The sequence below is a fragment of the Lemur catta genome, chromosome 15, assembly GCF_020740605.2.
Source record: "Lemur catta isolate mLemCat1 chromosome 15, mLemCat1.pri, whole genome shotgun sequence".
In the NCBI taxonomy this organism is placed as follows: Eukaryota; Metazoa; Chordata; class Mammalia; order Primates; family Lemuridae; genus Lemur; species Lemur catta.
In genome coordinates this window covers 35,461,878-35,479,925 of record NC_059142.1, presented here as the reverse complement: position 1 = coordinate 35,479,925, position 18,048 = coordinate 35,461,878, and the positions used below count along the sequence as shown (strand labels likewise).

Here is an 18,048-nt window from a genome sequence, read left to right as displayed (position 1 = left end):
TGGGACCATCAGGCAAAGAAAAGCGCTCAGTGAATTGTCTGGAAACTGAAACTTTGCATCATATAGTGTGGGACGGGGGAGCAGGACTACTGTTGACAAGTTTTAACACCAATTGGAAATTGAGAGGTCCATCTTTGAGGCTACGGCTCTGTCTATGAGAGGAATGCCACCTTGGTCTCAGTGACTCCCAAAGAAACACCTGTTCCAAAGCTGTGGGGCATGAGCATGTCCTACAAGGTCAGGCAGAGGTAGACAGAGATGAGCCCAGTCTATATATTTCCTGCCAGGAGAAGGGTCTCAATAAGCAGAAGCCATTAGATTTGCAATTTTCCAGTACTAAACCAGTGCTGCTTAGGAATTTAGCCTTTAGGCCATAAAGAGTGAAAGCCTTAAACTCCTCTGGCCTCTCCTCATCACCACCTCTCCTACTTGCTTTAGGAGATTCTTGCTTTTCTGGGCAGAGGCTTTTTTCCTCTTGGCTAACCACACGTGTAGAAAGAAATGTCTACACACAGTATGTCCTGCCGCTCTTGACCGTGCAAAGCAACGATACTGGAAAGCACATGCTCTGGGGTTAATAGACCTAGGCTTTAGCCTTGGCTCTGCTTAAGCTGGTGTCCCGACAAATTGCTTTGATCCGTCACCTGTGAAGTTAAGGCTACCTACTTACCTTTTAGGGTGGTTGTGAGGATTAAATGAGGTGGATGTGGAATGGCACAGGGTAGGTGTTCAGTAGGTGATTCCCTTGCCCACCACTGAGGCTAAAGGGATGTGGTGATGAGTATAGGAGGGAGAGAAAGCTAATAAGGAATTTGAGGAAATAAAAACGTTCACTATTGTTTGATTCCTCAAATTCCATTGTTTTCTTTCCTCCAATTTAGCCACCATTTAACACTGAAATCTATTTCCTTGACACTCACGGCTGAGTCTGTCATAACCTGAAGCCTCTACAGAGGAAGCAGAGACTGAAAAAACAAGTGTTATGTACTGGCCCATTCGGGCCTGCTAGTTTGAGATAAATATTTTATAAGGAAGAGGTTTGAATTAGCAGAGGCTGTCATTTGTCTCACAGCTATAGAAAGACTAGCCAGTGAGGCCAGGAGACAGCCTGCATTCCAGGCCCAGCTCTTCCAAGAACTTGTACATGACCTGCACAAGTCATTCATGCCTGCCTGCAGTTATCTGTGTTACTCAGGTTATCCTCACTGGAGAAATGAGGTTTTCTCCAATAAGGATGCAATATGAAGGCACTTTTAAAAAATAAAATGTTGGGAGAAGAAAGAAAAACTTGGGACCTTTTTCCTAATATATTTTTTTATAAACAAAATTGTCCAGGTTTATTCACCAAGAAGTCCTCCCTCTTCTCCCTGCCTGCTGTGTGCCCTTCCACGCTCTCAGTCAGGGGAGGGCTTCTCTGGCCTCTTCAGCTGTGATCTCCTGGGAGTAGAGGTCGGTGAAGAGAGCTGGCAGCCAGTAGTGGGCCTCCCCTGGGGCCTGCAGGTCCAGCCAGGCCAGCCCTTCCTTCAGCAGGTGTTCCTGCAGGGAAAGCAAGAGTGATTGGAGAAGGGAGGTTCCACAAGTAGGGTAGATCGGCACTCCCCAAACCTATTTTGGCTTCAGTGAGGTTTGCAAATGAAATCTACACACAGGTGCCTTCCCGTATTTACACAACCAAATACTGAAATGATCTGTCTGGCTTCGTCCTTTGCCTGAAGTATGAAAAATGCCACCAAGTCATTTAACTTGTGTTGCTGGGGAAGAGGGTAAAGCCAAGCATAGTGGGATGCAGTGGAAAGAACGTAGGGCTACAGAGGTATTTGCTGTGTGGCCCTGAGCAAATCACTGCCTCTGTTCCCCCAGGTCATTGTTCTATCTATCTTTGAATTAACTTATGTGTAACAGATGCTGGAAATAGGCTCACAATGGGTTGGTTCTACCTGGTATCATTAGGTAATTAAGTTATCCCCATTTTACAGATAAAATCAAAAGTCCTGGATAAGGAAAAAAATGGTGCTGAAGCCAGGGCTCCTACATTCTCATGCTGCTCCCTCTTCACATCCGTCTTTCATCAGTACCATGAAATGTGTGTATATAAAGCTATATACTATATAATATGCAATATAATGCTTAGTGTACAATTATAGGTATGTAATTATCATAAGTAGTTAATAATTCCCTTCACTCTGTACTAACAGTGTTACTTCCAGTACAAACTGTATTAACCTCCTGACCAGCAACTCCAGCCTCAGCATATTCAGGAGAGCAACCAGGTGTCGGAGGTTCCCCAGGAGCCGTGGCAGCCTGGTATCACATGCATGCCATGGTTAGAGGCCTGGCTTGGTGAGTTCTGCCCCTTCAGTGCCATCTTCAGAGAAACGCTGGGCTTCCTTCTAGCATGGCAGCAGTAGCCTTCGAGGCAAGAGGCCAGGAAAGTGAGGCTGAAGCTCCTGCCTGTGTGGGACCCATCCACCCACCTCCTCCCATCTGAGACCCATCTTTTCTGGGCCATTCCAAAGTCACATACCAGCACTTGCCGTGCTCGCTCAGTCTCCCATTTAAGACTAGCTTTGATTTCACTGACAGTCACGTAGCCATTTTTCTGAAAAAAGGAGGAACGGGGATGGAGTCAGTTAAGAGTGCACTTTCATGCCATGCAAGAGACAAGATGGAAAATAAATAAATAAATTAAATTAAATAAATAAATAAATTTTTGTAAAAAGAGTGCACTTTCCCTTAGATCCCAGCACCTGCCCAGGAACAACAGATTTATCCCACAGAAGGAAGAGCTGCCCCTGGGCCAAGCCTGGGGACACGCAGAAAAAGAATGTTTAAAGGTCCCAGCAGAGAGGGTGGGGGGTAGAGGGAGGGAGGGGGAGAGAGAAGTGACTTTCAGGATGATAGAGGTAGGTTAGTGGGTTTAATCTTACAAAGCGGGATCCCTGATACTAAGTTAGACTTCCGCAGAAAACTCTAGAGTATGACAAGCGAAGACTCAGAATGATTAACTGATAGGAAGGAATGGTGATAATCATAAAATGTTAGCAATCTAAAATACTTAAATATTCAGTCCTTGCCCTGCCTCACTCTATCATCCCCTGATACAGAAAAGCCCCTCCCTGATTAGGTTTATGTTGTAAAGAAAACTGAACATGTCTTCCTTAAATACATGATGGGGACTTGGGGGAAGATGGTGTATGCTGAAGGCATGCTGAGGGATGGGGGGGATGGCAAACAAGGTTTTAAAAAAATCTGTTTTAAAGGATCTATAAAGTAGTTTTCAAAAAAAAAAAAAGAGTTTTAAAAGACATCAAAGAGTCTTTCTACTCAAGGAAATATAGTTAGTTGCCTGCATGTCTGTCTTTCTGACTAGACTGTAAGCTCCTTGAGAGCAGGAACTATATCATGCCAATCTTTATATGCCCCTCAGCCCAGCCCAGTGCTTTGCACTGTAGCTGCTCAATAAACGTCTGCTGAACCAGCACAGGCCTGAGTAATTCATCCATAAGACAGTCTCAGCAAAAGACCTGAGGAATGGGGAGGAGGAACTCAGAACGGCTCCCGCCTCCCATCCCAGACGGTTCCTTGTACGCACGCACTCTCTCAGAAGGCGCACCAGTACCTCCGCCAGCTGCAGCACCACGGTGTGATCCATGTTGAGCTCAGCTGGAACAGACTGAATGAGGTAAGTGCCGCCCACAGGGATGATGCCGAAGCCAGTGCCAAGTGCCTTTAGTTTCTTGATGGCCCTGATCAGGTCGTCTCTGAGGTGAGGAAGAGCTGCTTAAAGACCCTTGGCAGATCAGACCCAACAATGCTAGTTTCAGCTCTGCCCTGGGCAGGATACTCTGAGAGAAGACTCAAAACGCTGCACGACACTCAACTATGTCAGTAAAAAGTCAGAGATAAAGAGCACCAAATGGTGCCGGAGCATTCGAGGGAGATGTTACAGGACTCAGGCTTTCCACTCAGCAAACCATTAATTCCAACATCCAGACAGCGGTTAAAAATACACCTGCAGGAGCTCATCAGGAAATGTGAATGAGCGAGCTGAAGAGACTCTGGGGAGTAGTGTGAACTGGGGCAAACTAGAGAATGCTTATCCACTTTAAAGGGGGAAACCCAGCTGATTATGGCCATTTGGAAATTCAGGCCAGGTTTTCTGATTTCCTAGTTGACAACTGGCTCAAATCAGAGAAAAAGAAAACTCACAAAACAGCATGTAGATCCTATATCCAGCCCACGCACTGAGAGTTTAGCACCTCTGCCAAATCTCAAATATGTATCACCTAACCAACCAGGGAAAGGGGACTTTTAGGAAGATTGGAATGCTTTCTTCAACCCTCTAGAACAGTAAATTAAAATCAGTTTCGAATGCACTAACTCACCCACTCTCCATGAGAATTAACCTGCAATAAGTATGGCTAGTATCTTTTGTTATCACTTTCTTTTTAGATATTCCCGGGCTTCATGATCTCATACAAGGCTGGCTCCTTGGGAGTTACATCAAAAACAGCCTTTTATCTTCTCTCAAACTGGACTCACACATAGAGGCAGGTGAACCACATCAATTTATATCCATCATCTCATCCCCAACCTCCTTCCCCAGCCTTTCTAGGCACCTACTCTAGTCTCCTTGGCCTCAAATAATCTCAGGAGGATATACCCCCCCAAGTATGTTAAAAAATAATACATGTGTATGCATGAAAAAATACTTAGAAGGAAATATATCAAAATGCACAATAGTTGTAATCTCTTAGTTGAGGAATAATGATTTTGTTTCCTTTCTTATATCTCTGTATTTTCCGTTTTCTAAAATGAAAATATATTTTATTCTGATCAGATTCCTCGGGTAGTCTAGACCTATAAGAAGTAGGGAGAAAAGATTCCCATCTGATTTTTAAAGACATCTTTCTATACGCCAAGGAGTGTGAAGGCAGGACCTACTGGCTGACATCCTGGGCGAATTTGCCCCTTCCTTTTAACACCTGTTGATGTAGTTCCTCCAGAGTTATCAGACCTATTGGAGAGGGGGACAGAAAGCAGATGAAGAATTACCCTCATGGCTGCAACCACTTTAAATAAATGGACAGTCATTACTTTCTAGTAGCCTACAAGTAGCAAATAGCATTCTAGTTCCTAAATTTCTTTCACTTCTGGCCGTATGAGAAATGGGTTCTGAGACCTTGCTAAGACCTTCAGTATACAGTGAGAAATCATGCAAAGAAAAATAAAAAAATAAAAGAAGAAAAAAGAAAACAAAAAAAATCAAAAAAGAAAAAAAAAAAAAGACCTTCAGTAGAGTAAGATCTATGAAAATCTCCTAAAAACAAAGGCAGGATCATCTTTGAAAAACTATAAATGTTCTCTTGACATCAAGGCTATGTCTATTTATAGCTGATGATTTATAACAGGTTTTAAGTTTTAACTTCAACACAGGCCAGTCAACGTGCTTATTAAGAAAGATGGCACCACCAGATGACCATTTTTAAGGTCACATTGTAGGGAAGACAGAGACTCATGGCAATACCATACCCTGGAGAGGCAGTGCAGGCCTATAGTTACTAATGAGAAAATCATAACCCAAAACACATCATACATCATGGAAAAAGGCCTATTTCCTACCACCCTATTATTTTCTGTAATGACTGAGGGGCTCTAGACCTTCCTGGCTAAAGATCTTTGGAAAACAGAGACAGTCATTTAGGTAATTCTATTTATCCTTGGCCGTGGAGACCTGCCATAGATTCAACTGCATGAAACAACTAAGATGCTTCTCAAGACCTTATAGGCCTGCAGACAGCAGGATGGAAAAAATAACCACTCAACGTTTTCTGCCTGTCAGACAAGTCCAGAGCCCAGTTCAGAGGACCAAGCCACCCTCACCTCCATTCCGGTGCTTCAGCGCCAGGCACACTTCGATAATCTGGACGCCCAGTTCATAATAGAAGTCCCCCACGCCCAGCATCTCAGACCAAAATCCTTTTCCAGCTACAAGACAGAAAAACAAAACCTCAGTTATTCATTAATTTACATCCCTTTTCTTTCAAAGCTGGATTAAAACATCTCCCATCCAAGTATTAACCAGGCCCAACTCTGCTTAGCTTCCAAGATCAGACGAGATTGGACGCATTCAGGATGGTATGGCCGTAGACAAGGATTAAAAACATCTATCCTATGGGAAGTCTTCTCTGCCCAGCCCAGTCATTCTGCTACTCAGCATTCTTTGAAATAATCTGACTCTTGGTAACTCATGCAGAACAGGCTCAGGTAGTTCCAAAGGGTGGGCAATCTAAAAGTCATTTCTACTTGGCTGCTAATTCTGGCTCAGGATACTGAAAATATGAGTTTTCATTTCCCAAAGCATACGGTGAAATATAATGGGAGATGTGGTCTAGGTAAGACAGAGAATATGCAGACTTGGCATTGAAAAATCCACTGAAGACAATATTTTATGGAGTGAAAAAAGCAGGTTACAGAGTAGTGGTAATTATAGCATAATCCATATATGTATTAATAAAAGAAAGTTTATAAATATGAGAAAGGTGTCTAGAAGAATATGCAGTCATATGTTGCTTAACGACAGGGATACATCCTGAGAAATGCATCGTTAGGTGATTCTGTCATGAGAACATCAGAGTGGACTTACACAAAGCTAGATGGGATAGCCTACTACATATCTAGGCTATATGGTGTGACCTATTGTTCCTAGGCTACAAACCTGTACAGCATGTTACTGTACTGAATACTGTAGCCAGCTAAGTATTTGTGCATATCTAAACTTAGAAAAGGTACAGTAAAAATAGTCTTATAATCTTATGGGACCACGGTCACAGATGTGGTCCATTGTTGACTGAAATGTTATGTGGCAAGTGACTGTACCTTTAACTGTCAACAGTACTTATCTCTGCAATTATGGGACAGGGTGAGGAGAATTCCACTTCCTTTATATAGCTCTTTGTTGACTGACTGCACGACCACATACTACTTTTATTAAAATTTAAGTATTTTTCATAAAGGGGGAAAATGCCATAAAAAATTCCCCTGTAGACAATTCAGGGGAAGACCCTGGACACTGGCTACATGGCCCACACTCAGCCTCTCTATATTCCCCATCAGACTGGGCACTAGCCATCCTGCGAGGCACTCTCTAAAGATGACAACCTCTGGATCTCTCTGCAGCCCCTTCTAGAGGATACCCCAACAGTAGTGATGACAACTAGGTGAGCTTCTGTCCCTTAAGAACCCTACGAAAACACTGGACCCCTACAGACAACTCCTTACAGGCCAGAGGATCCACCCCAATGGTCGCACACATGTCCTGGAACTGCACACGGAACTCGGGATTCTTCCGGATCTCCTGCTTGTGCTTGCTGGCAAACTCCTCCAGGTTGGTCTTGAACATGTCCAACTGCTTCGACATCTTTTGGGTGGACAAAGGGGAGGTTAAGGCCAGCCCAGCCATGTGATAATCAGATGCCAAAATTAAGTCCCTGGCCTAGTGGCAGGGCAAGGGCTGAAATAACCTGTCTCCTTCGGGCCTACCATTATGCTGTTTACAGTCTCTTTCTTTTTATCCCTGCCTCTACTTCACAGTTCTGTTGTCAGCAGAAATGTGTTTCTGTACTATGTTTCCCTAATTCTAAAATACACCTTTTTTCATGTGTGCTTGTTCTACAATCAGGCTGCATCTATGAATCAACATGCACATGTAATGTGGTACTTTTCTTTTTCCCAGAAAAGGTGTCATTAAATTGAAGGTATACCTGATAATCCATTTTCTCTTAGAAATGAGGGAATGTGGTGTTCATGCAGTAGGAAATTTTTAGCCACTGACAAAGGCTAGATAGTAAAAAACAAAGCCTGGCATGAATTTGTATAGCCTTTGAATCGTGGAACTCCTTGGGGATCAACACCAGCTGAAGAATCTCTTTAGGTGCGGGTATGGGTCTACCAATTGCATTCCGTGCTAAATACAAAAGGGTTGGGAATTTTCCAATTTTTTATTTGTATTACCCCTTCTCTTTTCCTAATTAACAAAGCCCACCTTTTATCCCACCAAGAGTAACCACTCCTGGCCCAACATCTCCTTCTCCTTTGCCACATAAAAAGCTCCAAATTCTTATAATCACCATTTTCAGTTGATTCTTGTGTGCCACCTCTCCTGTGAGTGGCAGCTTTTGAAGAGCACAGCCTGTGTCTATTTTTCCTCAGTGCAAGGACCCATTTCCCTGCTTAACTGCCTCCTCCCCCTCTTCAACAATCACAATAACTCAGTAAACTCAAAGCATGTACACAGAAAAAGGAAGTGTTAGAGAAGGAAATTGCACAGGAGCTGCACACCCATCACTCACACACATCCTGGTGTGTGCCTAGAAGTTACCGTGGAGGTGGTGGATGCCACAAGTTAGGCAATACTTTCATTTTATTCTGAGGCATTTAAAGGAAAAGTCCCAAAGACCTAAATCAAACAGCTCTACCACTTACTACCAATATTATAACCTTGGACAAATTAACACTTCAGTGTCCTTAACTTCAAATTCAGAATAATAGAGTTCTTTCCTTATGGGATTGTAATGAGGATTGAACAACAGAGCATATGCAAAGAAAATAGAGAAATGCATGGGGCATTATAAGCATGTAATCACTCAAAGATGTTAGCTATTATTGTTATTTGCAATAACCTAAAAGATCTTAGCAGCCCAGAAATCAAAACTGGCCAAACATCCTATTTTTAATTCAATCTAAACAATCAAGTTTACATCAAAGGTGTCTTGACCAGCCCTGCTGCGTCTCCTTTCCTGCCAAAAGCCCTCCAAGCAACTCACCTGAGCCAGCTGGTCCTCCGCCAAGACAGTCCCTCGCTCCTTATACTTGGCCTGTCAGACAAAGAGACCAGCATAAGTTAAGAGAGTGGGCGCAGGGGGCTCCCACTTGTGCTGCCACAGCTATCGTATGAAAAGAGGAGGGTCTTTCTTAAATGTTTTTTTAGGAAGGATAGGGGGAGGGAGTAAAATGAACGACTGTAGGTTCCGGGGTAGAATCCCGCTTGCGGTCAAACTTGGCTAAGTGGAAGAAAGGGCTGGTGGATCTGGAGGTGCTGACACTCCAAACCACAGAGTTGGAGAAACTCACTTCCCCGGGGCCGGAGAAGCCTGCCGGATTCTGCCGGGAGGCGATTAAAGGGTACAGAACTCTGCTCCGGGAGCATTCGGTCTCTCACGGGTCAGGGTGGGCTGTGGTCTGCCGCCTTCCTCCTCACCTCGGCAAGCTTCTTCTTGGCGATGGCACCGGCTCCCACCCCGCGGCGGTGCATCCCCGCCGTGGGCCCGCGGGCCGCCCGGATGCCGGGACCCCAGCCCTCCACGTCCCGGGCTCCGCCGCCCGTTCCCCAACGCGGAAGCCCCAGCCCCCGCGTCATCTGCACGCGCCGGAAGCCACGCGCCCCACTTCCTGCCGCGGGGTCCAGAGTCTCCCGCCGTCGCGGGCCCCGCGTCCCCGCCTGCAGAGGATGGCGGGGCTCAGCAAAGCCCCGAGGCAGGGAAGGCGCGGGGATCCCGCGCGTCCCGCCCACGTGGGCGCCTACTGCCCTGGTCTTCTGCGACTGGCACCCCACCGTCTGGGGGTCAACATATGCTCATGGATCACCTACTACGTGCCGAGCGCTGTGTTGGCCATGGAGGGTTCCATATTAAGCGTAAAACAGGAGCCATTCTGCCCTAACGGAGTTAACCTATTGGAATGACATGCAGAGATTGTGACTCGAAAGGCCCTTGCAGTTAAAGAAGTTGAACTCTGGAGTCATTGCCTGGCTCTATAGCTCAGGTCCGCTGCAAACAGTCCAGTAACTTCAGGCAAATCCTCTAATCTCTTGTATTTCACAACCCACAGTTGTGAAATAGAATAATGCCTACTTGTGAACTCTCGTGAGGATTAAGTAAGAAAACATGTAATAAGGCATATAGTGCAATGCGTGGCACATAAATAAATATCAGTTATGATTGTTATTTATCGTTGGGTGGAATCAGTCATCTGTGTGTTTAGAAAGCTCCGTAGGTGATTTTGATAGCATTATTGAATCTTACAAGGAGCATATGGAGGTCTCTTCAGTCAGGGAGTAATAACATCTAATTTTTGTTTTAGAAAAATTACTCTAGTGTTGTAGTAATTCAAACTAGAAATAATGACCAGAACCAAGATAGTGGCAGTGAGGATAGAATAGAATAGAATAGAATTACAGGCATGAGCCACTGCTCCCGGCCTAACTTGCATCTCTTAATATTTACTTCAACCCTATGAGGTAGTTATTTCTTCTTCTTTTATTCATTTTTTTCCTGCCAATAAATGAGTTAAGAAATACAGTTATTGGCCGGGCGCGGTGGCTCACACCTGTAATCCTAGCACTCTGGGAGGCCGAGGCGGGTGGATCGCTCGAGGTCAGGAGTTCGAGACCAGCCTGAGCAACAGCAAGACCCCATCTCTACTAAAAATAGAAAGAAATTATCTGGCCAACTAAAAATATATATAGAAAAAATTAGCTGGGCATGGTGGCGCATGCCTGTAGTCCCAGCTACTCGGGAGGCTGAGGCAGTAGAATCGCTTAAGCCCAGGAGTTTGAGGTTGCTGTGAGCTAAGGCTGACGCCATGGCACTCATTCTAGCCAGGCAACAGAGCGAGACTCTGTCTCAAAAAAAAAAAAAAAAAAAAAGAAATACAGTTAGTAAATATTTCTTATCATCATTTTATAGGCAGGAAACTGAGGTTTGGAAAAAGTAACTTTCCAAGACTTATGAAGGGATTTGAATTTAGGTGTGTTTGACTTCAGTCTGCTAAAATGTGACTTAGAGAGGAGAGGAGAGGGCATCCAGGCAGATATAACTCAAGCTAAGAGGGAAAAGGAACGAGCTGTGCCCTCTGAGTGGATATTGGGAGGTGGCAGCAGACTGAAGTGAGAAAGAACCCTTTGACCACCGGAGGACAAAGATATTGACCTTTTGACAAACTGAGTTTGTCCCCTACTAACATCATCCTAGTCTGAGCCACCATCATCACTGTCCTGGAACCCTGCAAGAGTCTCTTAAGAGTCTTCCTCTTCCCCTTTCATCCCTTCATGTCAATAGAGTCCTATCTTCAGAGTGATTGTTTTTATAGAGAATGCAAATAGATCTCCTCTTACATGCTCTTGCTTAAAATTCTTCAAATACTTTAAGCTTTGAATACGGTGAATCTGATCTAGAAAAGAAAAACAACAAATTTTTAAAAATGAACTTTAACCCTGCACTGAGGATAAAATTCAAAATCTTTAACATGGCCTTTAAGGCCCTGCCTCTGTCTAGCTTCCCAGCCTGCACTCTGTGCTGTCCTCCCCGTTGCCCATTTTGCTGTATAATAATAACACCAGCTTATATTATTAAGCCTTCCCCTCATTCTTTGGCCATTTTATCCTTCAAATCTCACTCAATTTAAATGTCATTTTCTCAGAGTGGCCGTCCTGGCCACACTATTCCATCTAGAAGAAAGCTTCCCTGTCCTCTCCCATAGCACCTTAGTCTTTCTTCTTATAACTCAGCATACTTTGTGATTATTAATGTATTTGTGTGCTTAAAGATTAAGGTCTTTCTCTGTCGCTGGACTTTGAGCTCCTCAAGGGCAAGGATGTGTGCATTTTCTTCATTGCTGTATAATGCAGTGTTTAGCACAGCCCTACCAATGTTTAGTACTAAAAAATGCTTGTAAAGTAAAGAAATGAATTAACAGATCCAGGTAAGAACCATATTTCCTCTTCATTGGGTGCAAAAAACATGCCTTGTTAGCACTCAGTAAACATTCGAATAAGTTTTCACACCAGGCACAGCGATTTATCCCAGAGTAAACTTTATTGGTTTGCCTTCTCTTGGGTTCTCCAGAGGCGCTGAGGCAGGGGCTGAGTAAATGAAGGGCAGAGTCCAGTCCTGAGCTGGGCTTGCTCAGAGTCACTGAGACCTGGGAAAGGAGAGAGGAAGGTCATTATCGACTTGGAGTCAGCCAGGCTAGTTTATTCTGGCACTCAGCCATCGTCAAACCACTCCCACCTCCAAATCACCTTTTTAATGGTAAGTGATCAAAATATTTCACAGAAGTACAGAGACTGTGACCCACCTCCCTATGGAAATGTTCTCACACTTTCTACTCCATTGGTCTCGTCACATTCCTCTCCCTTGCTACCCTTGACAGGTTCCTATCCCAGATTTGCTCCCTCAACTCCTCCCGAGCTGCCCAGCATCAAAGTCTGAACACATTTTGGTTTCTGTGCCTCGGTGTCTGCATCCTGAATGACTGTCCTGTCTCACCCTTTAGGTGGAAGGGTCCCTCCATAATGTTTAGTCCCTTGATTCCAGGACATGACGGATAGATTGAAGGATTTCCTAGCTGGTGCAATAGATTCAAGAGATCATTGAGGCCAAAAGTGGCTACAGAGAAGTGCAATATGCCACCAGTTGAGGGGTTCCCATCACCGGGCAGGTACTATGGCCTAAGGTTACAGAGGGAAAGCTGAGAGAATAGGATGAGCAGCTTAGCTTGGTGGGCAGGGAAGGCGAGAGCAGAACCTCTCCTGGAGCAAGTTGAGGAGGAAAGCAAACTGTAATAATAGCTAACACTGCCGAGCTGTTAGTGTTCCTTAGATGTGGCCCTCAGCTCTCCACTTGCATTATCTTATTTAGACCTGACAACAACCCCATGAAATGGTTTCAATCATTCTGATTTAATGAAAACACTGAAGTTCAGAAAGGCTAACTAATTTGCCATTGTGTGTTGGGGCAAAGATCTGAATCCATGTCTGACCTCCCAACTCAACCTTATGACCACCGTGCAGCAGGCCCAAAGCCACTCCACTCCCTACCTGAGGCTGCAGAGCTCCTTCAGATCCACCAACCAGGCCAGCAGCTCTTGAATCAGCAAATCCCTCAGCAAATCTTCATCACTGGGGTTCCTGGGTGGGGAGCTGCAAGGGAGACAGCCCCAGGCTGTTTTAGCCTGGGCCTCACCCAGAGAGAGTAAACAGAGGGCCTGAGACACCAAGGGGCAGCCCCGGGTTGGGGGAGGGAGTCAACACAGCTGCCTCTCAGTTAGCTCAGCTTTCAGATCCGGAGCCACCTCTCTGCGAGCCCCACCCGGCACTGCCTGCCTGGGGAATATGGACTCTTCATGCAGGCAAAGCCAAGCAGAATTCTGGTGTGAGATAGTCCGCTCGTTCACCTCTGAAAGTATTCCAGAATGCATCCCCAAACCCCAGAGAACTTAGGAAGCGTTCTGTCTCTGGAATGATCTGGGCCACAGGTTCCCGGCTTCCCTCAGAGATGGGACAACTGATTTCAGGGGACTGGCCTTAGGAAGACCCCTCCATTTCACAGACAGCCCACCTGAGACTTGCAGAGAGAAGCGCAAGGATGGGTCCTAAAGTCTCTCCTTTCCTGCCCGCCTCTTTGACTCAGTGAATGTCTGCACACCGAGGCATCAATCCGAGAAACCCTGGCCCAGAAACCCCTCTAAGGACGCTGCGCCTGTTCCTCAGAGGCTTCTCCCTTAAGCTCGGGCTGACCTGACCTCCGGGAGTTTGCTCAGTTTGCCCTCTTTGAACTCTGAGAGGAAGAGGATGCTTATGGCAGGCCCTGGCCCTGCTCTGGAGTCTAGGAGAGGGAACAATGAGGTGGGGGCGGGGCGGGAGGCCCTGCTTGTCCCTCCCCTGTCGGCTGCCTCACCTCTGCTGCCCAGCTGCCTCCTCCTTGCTGGTGGACTGACCAGTGAGCTCTAGGGCCCGGGCCTCCCTCTGGGTGATGTTGTGTTTCCAGCTGGCAAGATAAAGATTAGGGAGTGGGTGGGCTGGCGGAGACTCCAGTCCAGGGAGGCTGGAATGTTTTGGTACCTTAGCCCTAAGGAGCAGAGGGTACCTCTTTTAACCAACCCACTGTTTGTCTTCAGCTGCCTCCACCAGCGAACAGCTTTTCAGAATCTACCATTGCTGACAAAATGGAGAGGGCGGGGAAAGACACTTGGCATAGAGAAGAGAGAAAGAGAAGACAGTTGATCCTATTTCCAAAGTCTAAAGCAGCCACCACCAAACAGTCACTGGCAGCAGCTCAGGTCCTCCTGCCTTTGTCCCCCTCCTCCTGAGGATCCTCTCTGAGCTCCCACGTATTTTTCAGCTCCTCTCCTTAGAAATAAAGAATTGAGTCTGACCAAGAGCAATACCCCATCTCTACAAAAAGTAGAAAAACTAGCCAGGCATGGTGGCACGCGCCTGGGGTCCCAGCTGCTCAGGGGGCCGAGGCAGGAAGATTGCCTGAGCCCAGGAGTCTGAGGCTGCAGTGAGCTGTGATGATGCCATGACACTTCAGCCTGGGCAGCAGAGTGAGACTCTGTCTCAAAAAAAAAAAAAAAGAATTGGAGAACAGCCCATGTTCTGCCCCCTTAGGCTAGACTGATGCTGAGTCAGAGTCCTGGCCAGGGTTGCATGTCTAACTCCCCATCCTCCGCTAATGAAGGTGCCACCTGGAGTTGGTGCCACCCGGAGTTGCATATCTCATGGCCTGTGTGGCCAGGTATGGCAACCTGGTCTGAATGTACACAGGAAGGCAGGAGGGCGGGGGGTGCATGCGACAACCTACTCATTCTTCTTCCCCTTCTGGGCCAGCAGCCAGTTCACAAAGTCTTGTTGGCGGATCTTGTCCATGGCAATACTGTAGTCACTGATGAAAGTCCCTTCAGCGTACCTTGGGCCTCGAGGTCGGGAGCCGCTCACCTTAGCATGGGATCTGAGGGGCAGGGAGGGGAGAGAGCTAGAAACCAGGATGCCAGAGAAGAGGCAGAGAGCAGGTAACAATCATAATGCCAAGAAACCTGATTGTCACTAACAGGATGCAGACATTTGTCAGTTGTTATGGAGACATCATGTTGTCAATGCTTGGACCCCTGGGAGTTTATCTGCAGTTCTAGGGCCCCCTTCCTGCATCCTCGATGTGTGTGTTAATGTGGATTCTGGGCAAAAAGAGATCGGGGTCCCCCTCATCCCAAAGGACTGAATCACACAGTTCCCTCCTTTATTCCTCTTGCCTTGGCCTTTCCTGATTCAGTTCTTTGGTTCACATTCAATAATAGTAACAGTGAACTCATACAAAAACACTTAGTATGACTCAGGTACTCTGTAAACCCTGTAATGCATAAAATCATTTCATCCTCCCAACACTCCTAAGAGGTAGGTCCTATTTTTATCCCCATTTTGTGAATGAGGAAACGAGGGCGTAGAGATTAATTTACCCTTGGTGTAGGTGGCAGATCCAGGATCTACCCCCAGGCGTCTGGGCTCAGGTCTATGTTCTTAACATCTGCATGATGCTATCTCCACTAATACGTGTTTCTGACAGCCGTGCCTCCGATTTACAAATTACAAATGCCAAATTTACACGGGCATATGGTTTCTCCTTGCATCTGAGAAAGCCCAACTCTTTACTCAGACAAGTCTTTCTTGGTCCTGAGAACACAACCAGAGCTCCTTTCCATAGTCACTGGTCATATTCTCTGCTTTTCCTTACAGGACTAATGACAATGTGCGACATGCCTATGTGGTTCTTTGTCTGCCCACCCCTTGGGTTCATGTGCTCCGCGAAGGCAGGAGGCATTTGTGGGCCACTGCGTACATACATCCCCTGTGCCTGGTGCACAGGAGGCCCTCTCTGAAATGTGACTGAATGCATGCATAAATGAACAGTTAAAGCTTTCATTAGGAAGGCAGATTCTGCCATCTCCTTCAGACACTTAACCACTGAGAAGTCCTTCCAGAGATCTAACCAGAGTCTCTTCACTACAGCAGAATCTCAAAATAAACACTCTGGTTCTGTGCTCACTCTGCATTGAGACTGCTAGCAGGTTTTCCCCTCTAGCTTCCTTCCTCTTAGCCTGGGATCCCTCCCTTTCTCACTTCCCCCTTGAAACAAGTCCAGAATCTGGTCAGCCCCAGTCCCTCCTCTGCTCTGACCCCTCCCTCCCCATCACCCCTACCTGGAGTGACCCTCTTCCTTCTCTCCGAGCCCCACCGCCAGGAACAGGAGCACCAGCAGCAGAGAGAACGTCTTCATGGCCACCATCTTCCAGGGTTATTTCCTGAGCTGAGAGGGCAAAGGGCCAGGATGTGCTGAGGGAGCAGCAAGTAGGTGACGCCCCATGGGGGCCTCAGGGCCCAGGCAGGCTCCAAAACTGGGGAGGGCCTGAGACCTCGGGTTTGGACCTTTTCTAAGAGGCTGGAGCAACACCTGGGGAAGGTCGGGGGTGCCTGAAAGTGGAATCTGAATGGGGCAGGAGGAGGGCAAGGGGAGAGAGATTCAGGCAGAAAAAAGAAGTGAAGACCTTGTGCCTGGACGGCCCCCTCCCCTGGCCCCTAGACATTGTAGCATGTGGTTTGGCAAGATTCTCCCCTTAGAACCCTCCAGAGTTCATATCAACCAGCCTTCCTGCCTTTCAATTGGTTGTTATTTCTATCACTGCAGCCCTCCTGCCCTAAATGAAAATCACACAGAGAACCATCGTATTCTCCGCTTTCTCAGGCTTAACTATCTCCATGCAGGGAATTCCTTCCCAAAGTCTGACCTATACCCTTCTTTGGAGGGCTTGACTCATATCATCTAGTGGGTCTTCAATAGAAATGAAGAACAGTGGAGAACTTTCTTCCCAAGCCCTGAAAACCAAAGCTAGACCTAGAGATGTGTGGGTGGCAAGACCTGATCTTCCTGCCCTGGTCACATGGGTGTTAAAGGAACTGGCGGAGCTACCTTCGTGTTTCTCCTACAGAGAAAGAGAGAGCAAGATGCCAGCGTGGGGAGCATCTCAGGGTTGCCACGAGCCACCCCCTCCCAGGTCATCTCATCCGTCCCTGCCCCGCTTCTCTTACCAGACTTCCTTTCCAGAAGGGCAGGATGGGGGTCCCTTCCTCCTACTTCTGGACCTTCGGAGACTGCTGAAGAGTCTGCCCGGCTCCTTTATATCCAGGCATCTCAGACCCGCTGATTAGCCTAAAAGCATCTTATCTCAAGAAATTAAGCCCACGGCTCCTGCCACATTAAGTTCATTTTACACATACTAGAGTTGCCCTTTCCACCTGAGCTGTGCTAATTGGTGATTAACATTTGGCTATCTCCAGCTGCGGTCTGGGGCCTGCTCGTGGGTGGGTAGGGTACTCTAAGTACCCCTTTTTTTTTCTTCCTCCTCCTCCCTTCTGGGCACAGGGCCCATTAGTCTGTGCCCTACTTCCTTTGTAGGTGGCCCCAGTTAGAAAGGGTGCTGGGTGAGGGCAGACTTGGTTAAGGGGGTGCTAGCTGGTGGGGAGGGCGCTCCCACCAGGCAGTAGGCTACTTCTGGGTGGGAGAGAGTGGGCTGCAGTCATCTGAACCCTGTCTCTGCTTTAGTGAGGCAGCAATGCCCCCATCACAATATCCAGAGGGATGACCCAAAAGGGCTTGAGAATGTTGAGCATGGGGTTTTCCTAATGATAGCTGGGTGGACTGAGAACTTGCACTCAAGCTATCTTCCTGCTTAGGGGCAGGATACAGTGGAGGAAAGAGGCATGTTTGCACCTTGGGGACTCAGAGGATGGTATCATAACTGCAACTCTGTAAAGATTTAGGAGATCCAAGCCCCTCTCCTCAAACGCCCTACTCTCCTATATGACAGAAGTGTGTCATCCTGTCTCCCCCATCAGAATGGGGACCCGAGATCATGCTGTGCCTCCCTAACAGACCGGAGGGCTCTCCAAGGCAGGGGCTTTCTCTCCCTGATCAGACAGGGGCTGTGTGTCCCCAGCATACTGAGGCTTCCTGAGGCTAAGGGCTGTGTGTGCCTGCTCAGACTAGAGACTCCTTGGGATGCTCCCCTTGCCTTTCTCCAAGTACTGAGCACATGGCTCTGTCCACAGGGGCTCTGGGTCTAGAAGGGGCAGGGCACAGACTGCGTTTTTGGCAGACCTCCAAGACTTCCTTTCCAGGCTCCCTCTTCTCCACTGCCACGGGCACTCGGAACCATAAA

The 18,048-nt window shown here is 47.0% G+C and overlaps 2 protein-coding genes across 5 annotated transcripts; both read right to left on the bottom strand.

Moving 5' to 3' along the window:
• Window positions 1–1,294: 1,294 nt before the first annotated feature.
• On the bottom strand, window positions 1,295–9,416 carry SNF8 (SNF8 subunit of ESCRT-II). 2 transcript variants are annotated; one of them, XR_006728932.1, is made up of 9 exons: window positions 9,260–9,415; window positions 8,826–8,876; window positions 7,282–7,420; window positions 5,884–5,988; window positions 4,945–5,017; window positions 3,620–3,761; window positions 2,525–2,599; window positions 2,224–2,409; window positions 1,449–1,536 (listed from the first exon to the last, which is right to left on the bottom strand). XR_006728932.1 is itself a non-coding variant. In XM_045526259.1 (8 exons), exons 1-8 carry the CDS (start codon window positions 9,311–9,313, stop codon window positions 1,399–1,401), a joined length of 777 nt encoding a protein of 258 aa, XP_045382215.1. In that variant the 5' UTR covers window positions 9,314–9,416; the 3' UTR covers window positions 1,295–1,398. The 2 variants fall into 2 exon arrangements, 1 of the variants encoding a protein (XP_045382215.1); XM_045526259.1 differs by lacking the exon at window positions 2,224–2,409 and having other exon boundaries at window positions 1,295–1,536; window positions 9,260–9,416.
• A 2,455-nt stretch (window positions 9,417–11,871) lies between these two features.
• Window positions 11,872–16,968, bottom strand: LOC123620751 (gastric inhibitory polypeptide). 3 transcript variants are annotated; one of them, XM_045526255.1, is made up of 6 exons: window positions 16,919–16,968; window positions 16,033–16,139; window positions 14,643–14,789; window positions 13,737–13,826; window positions 12,878–12,979; window positions 11,872–11,979 (listed from the first exon to the last, which is right to left on the bottom strand). In XM_045526255.1, exons 2-6 carry the CDS (start codon window positions 16,116–16,118, stop codon window positions 11,970–11,972), a joined length of 435 nt encoding a protein of 144 aa, XP_045382211.1. In that variant the 5' UTR covers window positions 16,119–16,139; window positions 16,919–16,968; the 3' UTR covers window positions 11,872–11,969. The 3 variants fall into 3 exon arrangements, with proteins under 3 accessions (XP_045382211.1, XP_045382212.1, XP_045382213.1); XM_045526256.1 differs by lacking the exon at window positions 16,919–16,968 and adding an exon at window positions 16,618–16,693; XM_045526257.1 differs by lacking the exon at window positions 16,919–16,968 and having other exon boundaries at window positions 16,033–16,176.
• Window positions 16,969–18,048: the final 1,080 nt, after the last annotated feature.

Bases quoted from the DNA above. Each gene is read 5' to 3' on its own strand.
- SNF8 (XM_045526259.1), bottom strand. From the start codon at position 9,313: ATGCACCGCCGCGGGGTGGGAGCCGGTGCCATCGCCAAGAAGAAGCTT. The intron at 8,877-9,259 runs GTGAGGAGGAAG...TTTGTCTGACAG, and splicing joins CCAAGAAGAAGCTTGCCGAG to GCCAAGTATAAGGAGCGAGG. The intron at 1,537-2,524 runs GTATGTGACTTT...CTTTCCCTGCAG, and splicing joins AGCGAGCACGGCAAGTGCTG to GAACACCTGCTGAAGGAAGG.
- LOC123620751 (XM_045526255.1), bottom strand. From the start codon at position 16,118: ATGGTGGCCATGAAGACGTTCTCTCTGCTGCTGGTGCTCCTGTTCCTG. The intron at 14,790-16,032 runs GTAGGGGTGATG...CCTGCCCCTCAG, and splicing joins AAGGAAGAGGGTCACTCCAG to ATCCCATGCTAAGGTGAGCG. The intron at 12,980-13,736 runs GTGAGGCAGCCG...TCTCCCTTGCAG, and splicing joins GAGGCAGCTGGGCAGCAGAG to CTCCCCACCCAGGAACCCCA.